Here is a 14,232-nt window from a genome sequence, read left to right on the forward strand (position 1 = left end):
AATACTGCACAGCATCCACCAGAGGGAGTCTCTCTCTGTTAGACTTTAGGAGATAAGACAACTAACGTTCAAACAACTCAGCCACCAGCAGAGAGGCATCTTTTATTTAATGCTTCAACACCACGTTACTTTAACTTATCTCTCACATTTATCCTAATAATGTTAAATGAGAGCATTCCACCATGTGCCAGACTCCTGATGGACCTTCACCAACACTTCCTGTTATTCATATTTATTCCCACAGGCCCTTGATGACTGCAGATTTCAGGGCCTGTGGGAATAAATATGGAAAAGGAGAAGTATTGGTGAAGGTCCATTTGACCTTTCTCACTGTAAAAATCATTTATTACTTTGAATTATCACTATAGGTATTCATTCCATCCAAATACAATTGTTGTAAAAAAAATAAAACATACAAAATGAAGTTTGACTTCAATTAGAGCAGATTTATTTCAAACATTTTACAGATTTATTTCAAACATTTCACAAACACACTATACAATAAAACCACACTCTAGATAGGTAGACTTTATACTTACCAGCTGAATGTTACAATATTTTGGCATGCCACTCCTGGTAACAATTATTTTTGATATTCAAGCACAGAGGGACCTGGCACTTCATGCAGTGCCAAGGTGTCTTCACCCTCTTTTTGCCAGCATCATGGCAGTTCCTGCAGTTCTTCCTGATACGGACATCTTTCCCATAAAACATGGGCACGCATGTGAGTGGGGGGGGGGGTGGTGGAGGTGCAGAGCCTTCAGCATATTCCAACATTTCTGCAGCAAGCTGCTCCCTGAAAGTCTTCTGTGTGTGTGGCTTTGTCCTGCTGGGGTCACTCTTCATCTTGTACAGCTCCTTGTGGAGAAGGAAGCTGTTCACAACTGCAATGTCCATAAAATGGTAAAAAAAAGTCTTGTACCATTTCATCGTTTTGTAGTAGCCGATCAAAGCGTCAGACACATCCACGCCGCCCATGCTTCGGTTGTAGTCCAACACAGCGTCAGGAACAGTCTTTGTCTGCCACACACCAGCCTGGAAGTTATATGGCCATTTCTTCCTCCAGTAGTCCGATCGGATGTGAACAGTGACGAGGCCTGAGAAAATTATAATAAGTTGAGGAATGTGAGGGTGAGGCAGGTGTGGGCTGGGTGAAAGTAGACAATGGTGAAGCCATTTCATCCTCATCTCCATCACTATGAAAACAAATGTGGAAAAACAAAGAGATTAGATTAATTCCTGTAATTCCTGTTTCCTTGGCAGCAAACATGCCATTGTGAGTGTGTGAATGCAACACATTTAGTGACTATAGATCAACACTGGCCTATACTTTTAGTAAATGTAACAGACAAGAAACACTATGTTCGTAAATAATCCCTCTAATTCCTGCCAAACATGCCATTTTGAGCATACATTACATTACATTACATTACATTTAGCAGACGCTTTTATTTACTATATGAATAATCGTACACCAAATAAATAAGTAATAGATAAAAACAGAGAGATTACATACCTTTCCCGTGGTGGAATTTCATCATCAGAGTCACAACGCTCCGGGTTCTGTTCTGGCTGCAGGAGATCCTCGTCGTCTGACTCAGAATCAACGGGTAACATGTCTGCATCGCTGTCAGCATTAGTCACCATTTCCATTGCCTGTAAAGTCGTAAGCATCTCTTTCCTGCAAGCCATTATTTGACAAAAGTCAAAGTATAGAAAAAGTCCTAAACGCTAATCTTGTACTCTGCTCTGTTATCTGCTGTCCGCTCTGTGCGCTCTGGGTCCTGCTGCAATTCCTGTTGTTTACGTAGTAAACACGGCGTAGAGTCTGCTGCGTAATGGGTCTGCCGCTGGCATTCATACTGTATACTTTACGCAGGACCATATCTATGGAACCCATTGGTCGATTTGAGTGATTTACACCTTTTTCTTAACCATTAGATCCAATAGAATCCGATGGGCAGTTCCAAAATCCACGTAAACATTACCATTGCGGAGGTAATAGAGAAGCAAACGAAGCATATCTGAAAGTACAAGCCTTGACTGCAAAACTTTATACCCAGTTTATTGCCATAAATATGATGATGGATTATCAGTAAACAATTCTACGTGACACAGAGACATTGGATTAACCTTGAGCGGCGTTTTTATTCCGTTGAACACAACTTTTGATCACAAATCACAAAAGGTAAGATGTAATTATTGTAATATTTTTGAAACCGGATGTTGTTTACTTTCTATTTTCTGGCTGAAAGCTCCGCAAATTCGGGGTCGTACAGTGATGACACTACATGTATGGAATCTGTGGAGTCTCAGCTTTAATCGGATATCTTGTTTGTGCAGTTACGATAAGTAATAAGGGCATTTTGAGAGTGAGTGCTGTGCAAAAGTCCGTTAGCATTAGTTAGCATTTTTTCGCAAAATGCTAATTCAAAGGCTTGGTATTACTCTTGTGTTTCTTTTAGCTAAAAATGGTTCACATCTTCAGTTAGCTGAGATTCTTCCCGTTAATCTGGTGCTACACATTAATAGTTTCATAAATGTTAAGAAGCCCTGAGACCTTGTCTAAAAAAAAAACAGTAGGAGGGGTCCAATGGGGGGATCGCCATGCTTAAGAGGTTAAGGGAGCTGTGGGGGGAGAGGGGTGGTGAACGGTACATGGTCAATGTTTGTTTAAAAATGTTTGCAGTCGCGAAAGCTCTAAGCCAATCGGACATGGACAAAAAAAAGGATCAGTCTGTGTGTCGAGGGGGAACTAGAGACACCCCTCTGCCTTTACAGCCATGGTCCTCTTTTTGGTGAATTGCTGAGTTTAGGCACGTTAATAAAGTTTTAATGAAGTTGACTACGGCAAATTCATATTTGTTAGTGCTTTCATGTCAATTCGGCGAACATAAACATACATGATCATGAAGATGATGATTAAATTATGATTAAATATCGGTAGTGAGAGCCGGGTTGCATTTCCTCCCGTCGGATGTGATACAAAAACAAACCGATTATTTTTGTAGTTGTAAACCCCCGTGGATTAAACCACATGTATTTAGTTAAATAGAAACGAAATACGATTTTTTTTAAACTTTATTTTTATTGAACAAAGAAAGAAAAAAACACAAACACCTTACTTAACTTTACAGCACATCAGTATCAATATATACCAAAGACAGTACATATCAGCAAATGATGGAAAAGATCAAATGAAAATGAAAATGATAGGTATGATCTCCGGAGAGCAATAAAAAATGCAAAGAGACAGTACAAAGAGAAGGTGGAATCTGACTTCAAAGGCTGTAACACTAGGAATATGTGGGCGGGACTAAGGACAATGACTGACTACAAAGGAGCAGCGGGGGGTGCTGCGGGAGTGTCTGCGTGCGCATCTCTCCCAGATGAGCTAAACAGTTTTTTTGCACGCTTTGAGAGCAGCCAGGCTGTGGAGGTACAGAGGGACCAGGAGCTACACTGCCCTTTTGTTTTAAATAGGGCAGATGTGTGTAAATCCTTTAAAAGGGTTAACCCACACAAGGCTCCTGGACCTGATGGCATCCCTGGCCGTGTTCTCAGGGTGTGTGCAGTTCAGCTGGCAGAGGTGTTCACAGACATCTTCAACAGGTCCCTGCTGCAGTCTGTAGTCCCCACATGTCTTAAACACTCCACCATCATTCCTGTCCCCAAAAAGAGAATCATCACCTGCCCCAACGACTACCGCCCAGTAGCACTCACCTCCATCATAATGAAGTGCTTTGAGCGGTTAGTCAAATTATTCATCACCTCCTCCCTCCCTGAATCTCTGGACCCCCTGCAGTTTGCCTACAGAGCAAACAGGTCCACAGACGACGCCATAGCCCTCACCCTCCACACTGCCCTCTCACACCTGGACCCGAAGAAGAGGAACACATATGTGAGAATGCTGTTCATTGACTACAGTTCAGCATTCAACACCATTGTGCCCTCCAAGCTGGCCATCAAGCTCAGAGACCTCGGACTCAACAGCGCCCTCTGCGACTGGATCCTGAACTTCCTGACGGGCAGACCCCAGGCAGTGCGGGTGGGAAATATCACATCCTCCACCCTGATTCTCAACACCGGTGCCCCTCAAGGCTGCGTGCTCAGCCCTCTCCTCTACTCCCTGTTCACCCACGACTGCGTGGCCACACACAGCTCCAACACCATCGTGAAGTTTGCTGATGACACGACCGTCATCGGCCAGATCACAGACGATGACGAGACGGCGTACAGAGAGGAGGTCGAAAACCTGACATCTTGGTGCCAGGAGAACAACCTCCATCTCAACATCAGCAAAACAAAGGAGCTGATTGTGGACTACAGGAAGCAGCAGGGAGAGGGACACGCCCCCATCGCCATCAATGGGACTACGGTGGAGAGAGTCAAAAGCTTCAGGTTCCTTGGGGTCCACATCACTGAGGACCTGACATGGTCTCTTCACACCACCACCATCACCAAGAAAGCTCGACAGCGGCTCTTCTTCCTCCGCAGGCTGAGGAGGTTCAAAATGGATTCCAGGATACTCTGCAACTTCTACAGGTGCACCATAGAGAGTATCCTCACTGGCAGCATGACGGCCTGGTACGGCAGCTGCACCGACCTCGATCGTAAGGCTTTACAGAGGGTGGTGAAAACTGCACAGCACATCACCAGGACGGAGCTGCCATCCATGGAGGACCTTTACTCCCAGCGGCTCAGGAAGAAATCACTACGGATTATCAAAGACCCCCATCACCCCAGCCACAAACTGTTCTTTCTGTTGCCGTCTGGCAGACGTTACCGCAGCATCCTGGCAAGGACAAGAAGATTCGGAGACAGTTTCTTCCCGCGGGCAGTGAGACTGTTAAAAAATTGAACTGTTGAAACAACTTCAAACATTCAACTGCTACTCAGTAGTATGTATCTAATACCTAATATATATATATCATTCCAATAACTTGTATATAGACTCATACTGCACTATTCCACATCATCACTTTATTTCATTTTTATAACTATTATTATTTTTGTATTGCTCTTGCTCTTATTGTTATTATGTTATGTTATTATGTTGCATTGTTGGAGAAGCCTGTGACATAAGATTTTCAACTGCATAATTACTCTGTAGCTATGTCAGATTGACAATAAAGAACCTTGAACCTTGAACCTTGAAATGTAGACCCTATACATCCATTTGAAAATCAAAACAGGGAAAGGAAAATACAAATAAGAAATGACAATAGAGTAGTAATATTAAAAATAATACCACACATACATCACAGGATCTGGGATTTTTCTCAGGCAGAGAAATAACTGGTTAGGGGAGACCACCTCTGTTGAAACAGGTCTGTCATTAATTGTAATTGGGCAGTCAGAGCCTCCATCCCATATACCTCCTTTCATTTTAGTTTCCATTGTGCCAGTGTAGTGGTTGTGGTTTCCTCCAATTCAATGTTACCATTTTCCTAGCAGTCATCAGGAGTATATGCAACAGGTACTTCTGGTTTCTATTACATACATCCTCTGCAACCAGATCAAGTATAAAGTGACTAGGGTTGAGCGGTAGATACATTCCCATCATTCTGTCTACCTCCTCCTTTACCCCATGCCAGAAGGAGACCATCTTTGGGCAGTCCCAGAATATGTGTGAGTGGTCACCAATCAGGCCGCACTCCCTCCAGCAGTACTTTGCTGTGGGGGTGTCTACACATTTGGAAATTATCAAGGGTGTCCTAAAGAACCGTGTCTTTGTCTTCCAGTCAAACTCCTTCCACGTATTACTGTTTATACCTTTGTGACAGCCCTTACACAATGTTTCCCAATCCCCATCTTCAATTATAATATTCAACTCTAACTCCCATTTATTTTTTATGTGGAAGGTGTTATCCGGTAAATCCATTAATTGGTTCCTATAAATATGGGAAACATGATTCTTAGTCGGTTTATTGTGCCTAATTATATTGATAAAATATGTTTCAATGTTTGTTGGGGAATTCTTGATTATGTTCCAATCTCTATGTTTTGTAATGTAATGCTAATCTGTAAATACCTAAACATGTCACACGATGGTAACTGAAACGTCTCCTGGAGATAGGAAAATGGCTGCAAAATATGATCATAAAATAATTGGTCAATAATCTTTAGACCTCTGTCTGCCCACTTCTTAAAGGTACTGTCCGCTATTGAGGGGAGGAATTCTAGATTTCCAGCAATTTGCATAGCTCGAGAGAGGGCAACTGTCCCCCTAAATCTCTTTTGTACCGCAGACCACACTTTTAAGGTGTGTTTCACATATATGTTTTGGACTCTGACTTTCTTTTGAGACTGTTGGCTCATGAAACCCAGAGTAGCAAAGGTATCCCTGGTAATGAGCTCTGCTCTATACTAACCCATCCTGTCTCTGTGTCATTGCGAATCCAGGCTACCACTGCTGTTAATTGCGCCGCCCAAAAGTAGTGCTTTATGTTAGGAAGGTTGAGCCCGCCCTGGCCCTTCCCAAGAGTAAGTGTTTTATATCTCACCCTCGGCCTCTTATTCTGCCATATACATTTAGATATAAGCTTATCCAACATATTGAAGGCAGATGCCGGGACCCAAATAGGCAGAGATTGGAACAAAAACAAAAGTCTGGGTAATAAATTCATTTTTACAGCCTCTATTCTACCCAAAAGTGACAACGGCAGCACATCCCATCTCGTTACGTCAGTTTTAAACACCTCAAATATCTTTTTATAATTAGCTTGGAACAACTGTGTTATTTTGGGGGTGAGTGCAATCCCTCAGTATCGAAATCCCTGACCAGACCTGTGAAAGGACACTGGACTATCAAGTTGACTTGGCCACGTCCCAGAGATCATCATTGCCTCTGACTTAGTGGGATTCATTTTATATCCAGATACCAGGCCATATTCTTCCAGATTTTGTAGGAGGGCCCGGACAGAGGACTCTGGATTTTCCAGAAACAATATTATGTCGTCCGCGTATAGACCCACCTTATGTTGATTCCCATCCTCATCTTTCATTCCCTGTATATGAGGATTACTCCTGATTAGTTCTGCGAGAGGTTCAATACTAAGGGCAAACAGGGCTGGGGATAACGCATCTCCCTGCCTCGTCCCCCTTCCCAACGCAAAGAAATCCGAGCAGTGGCCATTGACTCTAACTCTCGATCTTGGGTTATTATAAAACACTTTGACCCAGTTAATAAAGGTCTGACCAAAGCCCATATGTGACAGTGTCCTCTGCAGAAATGTCCAATGTAATCTATCAAATGCCTTCTCAGCGTCTAGACGGAGAAGCATTGATGGGGTTTTCCTCCCGGCGGCAAGTGATTGTAAATTGAGAGCTCTTCTAACATTATTAGTACCATGGCGCCCAGCAATGAATCCCGTTTGGTCTGGGTGTACTAGCTTCCTAATGCACCTCTGTATTCTACTAGCCAGAATGGAGGTCAGGATTTTAAAATCCTGACAGAGAAGGCTTATGGGCCGATAACCCATACATTGTGTGGGGTCCTTCCCTTCTTTATGAATAACCGTAATGATTGCCTCTGACCAGGATTTCGGTGGGTCTCCTTCATCCAATGCATAATTATATACCCGACATAGGACTGGTGCCAACTCATTCACAAAAACGTTATAGTACTCCCCCGAGTACCCATCGATACCGGGAGATCTGTTATTCTTGAGCTTACCAATACTATCTACTATTTCCTCTACTGTAATGGGTGAGCACATCATGTCAGCCTCCTCCTGTGACAATTTGTCTAATTCTACCGAGTCAAGGAGACGTGATATCTTATCCTCTTTCCCTTGTACCTCCTGGCCCTCATATAGCTTTTTGTAATACACCGCAAATGCCTCTGCTATTTCTTTAGACTGAGATGTAACTTTCTTTGTGTCTGGATGTTTAATTTTAGAAACCACTCGGCTAGATTGAGCCTTGCGTAGTTGAAAGGCCAATAACCTACTCGCTCTATTACCCATTTCATAATATTTTCTTTTTACAAATCTAAGCGCTCCCTCTGCCTTATAGGTAAGTAGATCATCTCATTTTTGTTTTTTATGTTTTAGCAAATCCAGTGTGACCCTGTCCCTCGATACTTTGTGTTCCCTTTCAAGTCTAGTTATTTCAATCTCTAATTTAAGTCTCCTCGCCTCTCTTTGTTTTTTTTAATCTAGAGGAAATTTGAATGATCTTTCCCCTCATTACAGCTTTAGATCCATCCCATAAAATAGAAGGAGTAACCTCACCATTATCATTTATATCAATATATTCCTTTAGGCCGTCACGTAATTCCTGTTGGATCAGGGGATCATTTAGTATTGAGACATTAAGCCTCCAATATCTGAATTGTCTATCCTGACCTAGGTTCATTTTCATTGTGATGGGGCCATGGTCAGATAGTGTGATTGGTTCTATCTTACATTCTGTTACTCTATGCATGTCAACCTTAGATAGGCAAAACATGTCTATTCTAGAGTAACTCCCATGAACTAGAGATCTGTATGTATAATCTTTATCTTTGGGATGGAGACATCGCCAGACATCTACGAAAACCCAGTCCATCTACCAAACCCAGACATCTACCAAACCCAGTCCATTTACCAAACCCAGTCCATCTAACAAACCCAGTCCATCTACCAAACCCAGTCCATCTACCAAACCCAGACATCTACCAAACCCAGTCCATCTACCAAACCCAGTCCATCTACCAAACCCAGACATCTACCAAACCCAGTCCATCTACCAAACCCAGTCCATCTACCAAACCCAGTCCATCTACCAAACCCAGTCCATCTACCAAACCCAGTCCATCTACCAAACCCAGTCCTACCAAACCCAGTCCTACCAAACCCAGTCCATCTACCAAACCCAGTCCATCTACCAAACCCAGTCCATTTACCAAACCCAGTCCATCTACCAAACCCAGTCCATCTACCAAACCCAGTCCATCTACCAAACCCAGTCCATCTACCAAACCCAGTCCATCTACCAAACCCAGTCCATCTACCAAACCCAGTCCATCTACCAAACCCAGTCCATCTACCAAACCCAGTCCATCTACCAAACCCAGTCCATCTAACATCCCCAGGGCAGTGGTTGTTTTCCTAGATCTGAGTCCCTTCTTAGCAGGCAATCTGTCCATGCTCAAATGTAATACACAGTTGAAGTCCCCCCCTATCACAATAGTTCCCTCCACCCCATCTGCCAATTTGGAAGCTATTTTCTTGAAAAAATAAGGACAGTCCTCATTCAGGGCATATACATATAGAAATGTGAATTTATCTTCCCCAATCGGGCCTATCACCATGACATATCTGCCTTCCTCGTCCTGAATGACTCTTTCACTGGTAAAGAACACAGACCTACTGAATAAGATCGCAACCCCCCTCTTCCTCCCACCCTTATACGATGCACTGTAAACCCGTTCCACCCAGTCTCTCCTCAACTTTAAATGCTCAACTTCAGACATATGGGTCTCTTGTAACATTGCAATTGAACATTTCAAAGCCTTAAACTGAGAAAGTATTTTTTTCCTCTTAATAGGATTTCGCAATCCCTTAATGTTGTAACTAACTACAGTTATACTATCCAATATAGGTCTACCTTTAGTCCTTGCTGTCATTGCAGGGCCTTCTAATTAAACTGAAAATGTCAAGTGCAGGGTCATACACTGTAACGGTCCTATTAGCTGTAAAGGAGTAATTTGACCTTTGAATTCTTTTACATCTTCTCTCATCAGTTGAATTCCCCCCCCAGTGAGAAAGACAAAGAGAACTAAATGTTTTAAATATGAGAAAAGTACTTTGATGGTACTTCGTTTTATAAAACCAGTAAAACATGATTCTCTGGCCCCGCCCACTGACGTTTATATCAACCAATGAGATGATTTGTGAGATGTTTGAGGAACTAAAAGCACAATCATCTGATGTTGAGGAGAAGGGCTGAGCAGCAGAGAGGCTGTTTCCTGCTTCACTTCTGCAGGAGGAGAACTCATCTGCTGACTGTTCCACTTTACCATCTCCAAAGACATGTTGCTTTACCTCTGGTTACTCTTCTCTCTCTTCATAGGTGAGTGTTGGAACAGAGATAAAGTCTCATTTAACCCGCTGTATTAGCCAGAGATTTCATAACTGGAGGTTTGATTGTGTAAGGCAGCAACCGTTGTGATCTATGAAGACATTTGGTCATGTTTTATCTCAAACTGATCAAAGATGACAGGAAATTGAAGACCCTCCGTTGAGTCTCTTAATGTTAAAATCTCCTGCAGACTAACTGACATGAATAATTCTCATTTTGCAGCCCTGGGCTCCATGAACAGCATAAAGCCAGAAAGAAGTGAAGAACATGTTGCAGAGGGCAGAAACATCAGCCTGACATGTAAATATGAGGGGGCTATCTACAATATCCAGTGGTACCGACAATACCAGAGATCCAGACCAGAGTTCCTGCTCTCCATCACAGAGGCAGGAGGGATCCATCCCACTGAATCTGATTTCTCTGCTCACATTGACAACACAGAGAAACGAGTTGATCTGGAGATCATCTCAGCTAAAGAGACAGACTCTACTGTGTACTACTGTGCTCTGAGGCCCACAGTGACAGGAAACACCTACACTCTGTACAAAAACCTTTGGAGCAAATACAACACAATACTGCACAACATCCACCAGAGGGAGTCTCTCTCTGTTAAACATCCATAGTTTGTGATGATACAATCATTTAGTTTACCTGCTTGATCATTTCTAAAGGTTTATGTCAGGTATATAAATGTATAAACAATTGTGCACTACCATAGAAACACATGTACTGCCTTTGATTCACATCAACAAGTTAACATGTTTAACTCAATCATTTAATTTGACCTGTTATCACAGATTAAACATAAAATGTAGTCTCCATGAATTTAAAATAAGTGTCTCTAATTTTCTGTCAGTCTGTGATTTCATGTGGTGTACCACAGGGTTCAATCCTAGGTCCTCTCACTTTGTCATTGGATTCAGTTTATCTCCAAGCCCAATTTGATGAAAGGTTCTATTGGAACAGCAGCTTGTGTTGTGGTGTTCAAGACCTTTTAAATGTTGGATCTGAAGAAATATTTGTAATAGATTAACATCATTTTAAACAGATTTCTCTCTCGATGAAGCACCTCTCACTAATCTGACTTCACGTTAACGCCCGTCATTGTTATTATTACGTTTTTATTTGCTGACTGATCAAACACTTTAAATCACCTCTCTCAATAAACTGGTACACATCACACACTCAAGTTTTGATTGCTTTTGTTCTTATCTTTATAAAACACAATTATCTGTTGGTCTGTGATTTATTGTGGTGTACCACAGGGTTCAATAGGTCCTCTGACTTTTTATTTACAGACTGCCTTTGGATCTGTTACCCAGGAGGAAGTGTAACTGAGAGAAGTGAAATACAGATCTAAGAGGAGACAGAGAGATTCAGGGAGGAGCTAAGATGTTCCTGAACTATAGAAGAGAGAGGAACTTCCATATTCACCAGAGTTCAACACAGACCATCATCATCACCTTCATTCAACATGCTCTCCCTGCAGAACTCAGCTTTTTCTCTGATATTGTCTGCAATTTTATCAGGTTTGTTGCACTCTTGCTTTCTGAGTGTGGTTTTGCTAAAATAACTTTTATAACATGAAATAACAGAGTTAATCTTTCCCTCAGGCGTCAGCTGTGAAGATCTGTCTCCAGTCAAAACAGAAGAGTTCAGTCCAGAAGGCAGCACTGTTACTCTGTCCTACAGATACTCCAAACAAGCAGCTGGAACTGATTATTTCTTCTGGTATCGACAATATCCAGGAGAACCACCAGAGTTCCTCCTGTCTATCTCAGGGATTAATTTCACAAACAAAGTAGAATCACTTAAATCGGACACCAGGTTCTTCACTGACCTGTCTGAAGGAAAGAAACGAGTGGATCTGCAGATCTCCTCTGCTGCAGTGACAGACTCTGCTGTGTACTACTGTGCTCTGAGGCCCACAGTGACAGGAAACACCTACACTCTGTACAAAAACCTTTGGAGCAAAGACAACACAATACTGCACAGCATCCACCAGAGGGAGTCTCTCTCTGATAAACATCAATAGTTTGTGATGATACAGTAATGTCATTTACCTGCTTGATGATTTGAAATTTATGAACAATTGTTCCCTACTAATAATAATAATAATAATACATTTGATTTGTAAAGCACCTTTCATTGCTAACAGCAATCCCAAGGTGCTACAGGAGGCATAACAAAAACAAACAAAAGAAACAAAAGTTTAATCAAAAGCTTTTTTTAAAAGAAAGGTTTTAGGCCTTTCCTGAAGGCGTCAGTGGTCTGTGGAGTCCTCAGGTGGTCTGGGAGGGTATTCCACAGGTGAGGAGCAGCTGCACACTATACAAACACATGGACTGCCTTTGATTCATATCCACAGGTTCAAATAATTAACTCAGTCAGTGAATCTGGCCTTTCATCACAGGTTAAAATCCAATTAAGTAGTCTTAATGAACTTAAAATGAGTGTCTCTATTTTTCTGTCAGTCTGTGATTTGATGTGGTGTACCACAGGGTTCAATCTTAGGTACTCTCATTTTGTCATTGGATTCAGTTTATCTCTAAGCACAATGTGATAATAGGTTCTATTGGAACAGCACCTTGTGTCGTGGTGTTCAAGACCTTTTAAATGACACCTGTGATCAATATTCTGATTAGATTAAGATATTTTTAAGCAGATTTCTCTCTAGATGAAACACCTCTCACTAATCTGACTTCACGTTAACGCCCGTCATTGTAATTGCTAAGTTTTTGTACATTTCATTGTATGTGTCAGTGAGAAACACAAAGAGAACTAAATGTTTTAAATATGAGAAAAGTACTTTGATGGTTTAAAACGAGTAAAACATGATTCTCTGGCCCCGCCCACTGACGTTTATATCAACCAATGAGATGATTTGTGAGATGTTTGAGGAACTAAAAGCACAATCATCTGATGTTGAGGAGAAGGGCTGAGCAGCAGAGAGGCTGTTTCCTGCTTCACTTCTGCAGGAGGAGAACTCATCTGCTGACTGTTCGACTTTACCATCTCCAAAGACATGTTGCTTTACCTCTGGTTACTCTTCTCTCTCTTCATAGGTGAGTGTTGGAACAGAGATAAAGTCTCATTTAACCCGCTGTATTAGCCAGAGATTTCATAACTGGAGGTTTGATTGTGTAAGGCAGCAACCGTTGTGATCTACAGATGTAGCACCTAATTTAGGACAGTTTGAAACGCGAGGGCCGTGGTCGGCACGGGGTCTACCCTCGATCAAGAGACAACCTCCAGCTTGACTTGATACCGCCCCCGTGATAAATACATTTAATTATAATGAAGCCAGCTGCAATGGATCATTGATCCACCAGGGGGTGCAGTGGGGTTCCACACTGGAGCTCATGTGAAATCAACTTTGATACAGTACGCTGGATGTACAGTATGTCTGGTACTACTGTATAGCGGATCTTTGTTAAGATCCATATGTCACGGATAGGATCATAGTCTGTGCTAAATAAGAGACATGTAATCATTTACAAAACATCACCATGTTGTTATTTAACAAAATAATGTTGTTTAGTCGAAAAAAACGAACGACAGGAAATGCAGCCCGGCACTCGATTTTTAATCCTAATTTAATCATCATCTTCACCACGATCATTTATGTTTATGTTCGCCGAATTATCATGAAAGCACTGACAAATATGAATATTCTGTATTCAACTTCATTAAAACGTTATTAACGTGCCTAAACTCAGTAATTCACTGAAAATATTTATATTTGAATGGAGCCTCGTCAGGCAGATCTTGATCCCTGGGTGTTATTTTTCCCATAATGACCAAGTCGCTGCAAATTATCCCGCTTATTACATGGCCACATTCTCAACAAAGTAACGACATGACTCCCAATATTAATTGAAATGCTTTTATGGATTTAGAAAATGTTTTTATTGATTTAAAAAATAGTTGTATGTATTGATTTAAATTGACATGCATCCGCTGAGAAAAATAGTCACGAGACACTTGACACAGTGGCTTTTGGCAAAGCAGAAAAAGAACACTCAAACCGAGAGATGAGTTATTGTTATTACAACGTGACTTCACTATTATTTAACAACTCTTTTTATTGGGTTCTTTTATTTGGGGTTAAGTAGGGTGAATTGCCCTAATGTGGGACATTTTTTGCATTTCAGACTTCTGGAA

General features: G+C 41.7%; 2 gene segments (V, D, J or C); both read left to right on the forward strand.

Moving 5' to 3' along the window:
* Positions 1 to 9,879: 9,879 nt before the first annotated feature.
* On the forward strand, positions 9,880 to 10,691 carry LOC117496370. The segment is given in 2 exon segments: positions 9,880 to 10,059; positions 10,291 to 10,691. Coding segments are annotated over 2 exon segments (441 nt in total).
* A 666-nt stretch (positions 10,692 to 11,357) lies between these two features.
* Positions 11,358 to 11,992, forward strand: LOC117496381 (the record flags this gene model as incomplete). The annotated part of the segment is given in 2 exon segments: positions 11,358 to 11,597; positions 11,682 to 11,992. Coding segments are annotated over 2 exon segments (366 nt in total), but the record flags the coding sequence as incomplete, so codon positions are not given.
* Between the last annotated feature and the right edge of the window lie 2,240 nt (positions 11,993 to 14,232).

The sequence above is a fragment of the Trematomus bernacchii genome, unplaced genomic scaffold (genome assembly GCF_902827165.1).
Source record: "Trematomus bernacchii unplaced genomic scaffold, fTreBer1.1, whole genome shotgun sequence".
Taxonomy (NCBI): Eukaryota; Metazoa; Chordata; class Actinopteri; order Perciformes; family Nototheniidae; genus Trematomus; species Trematomus bernacchii.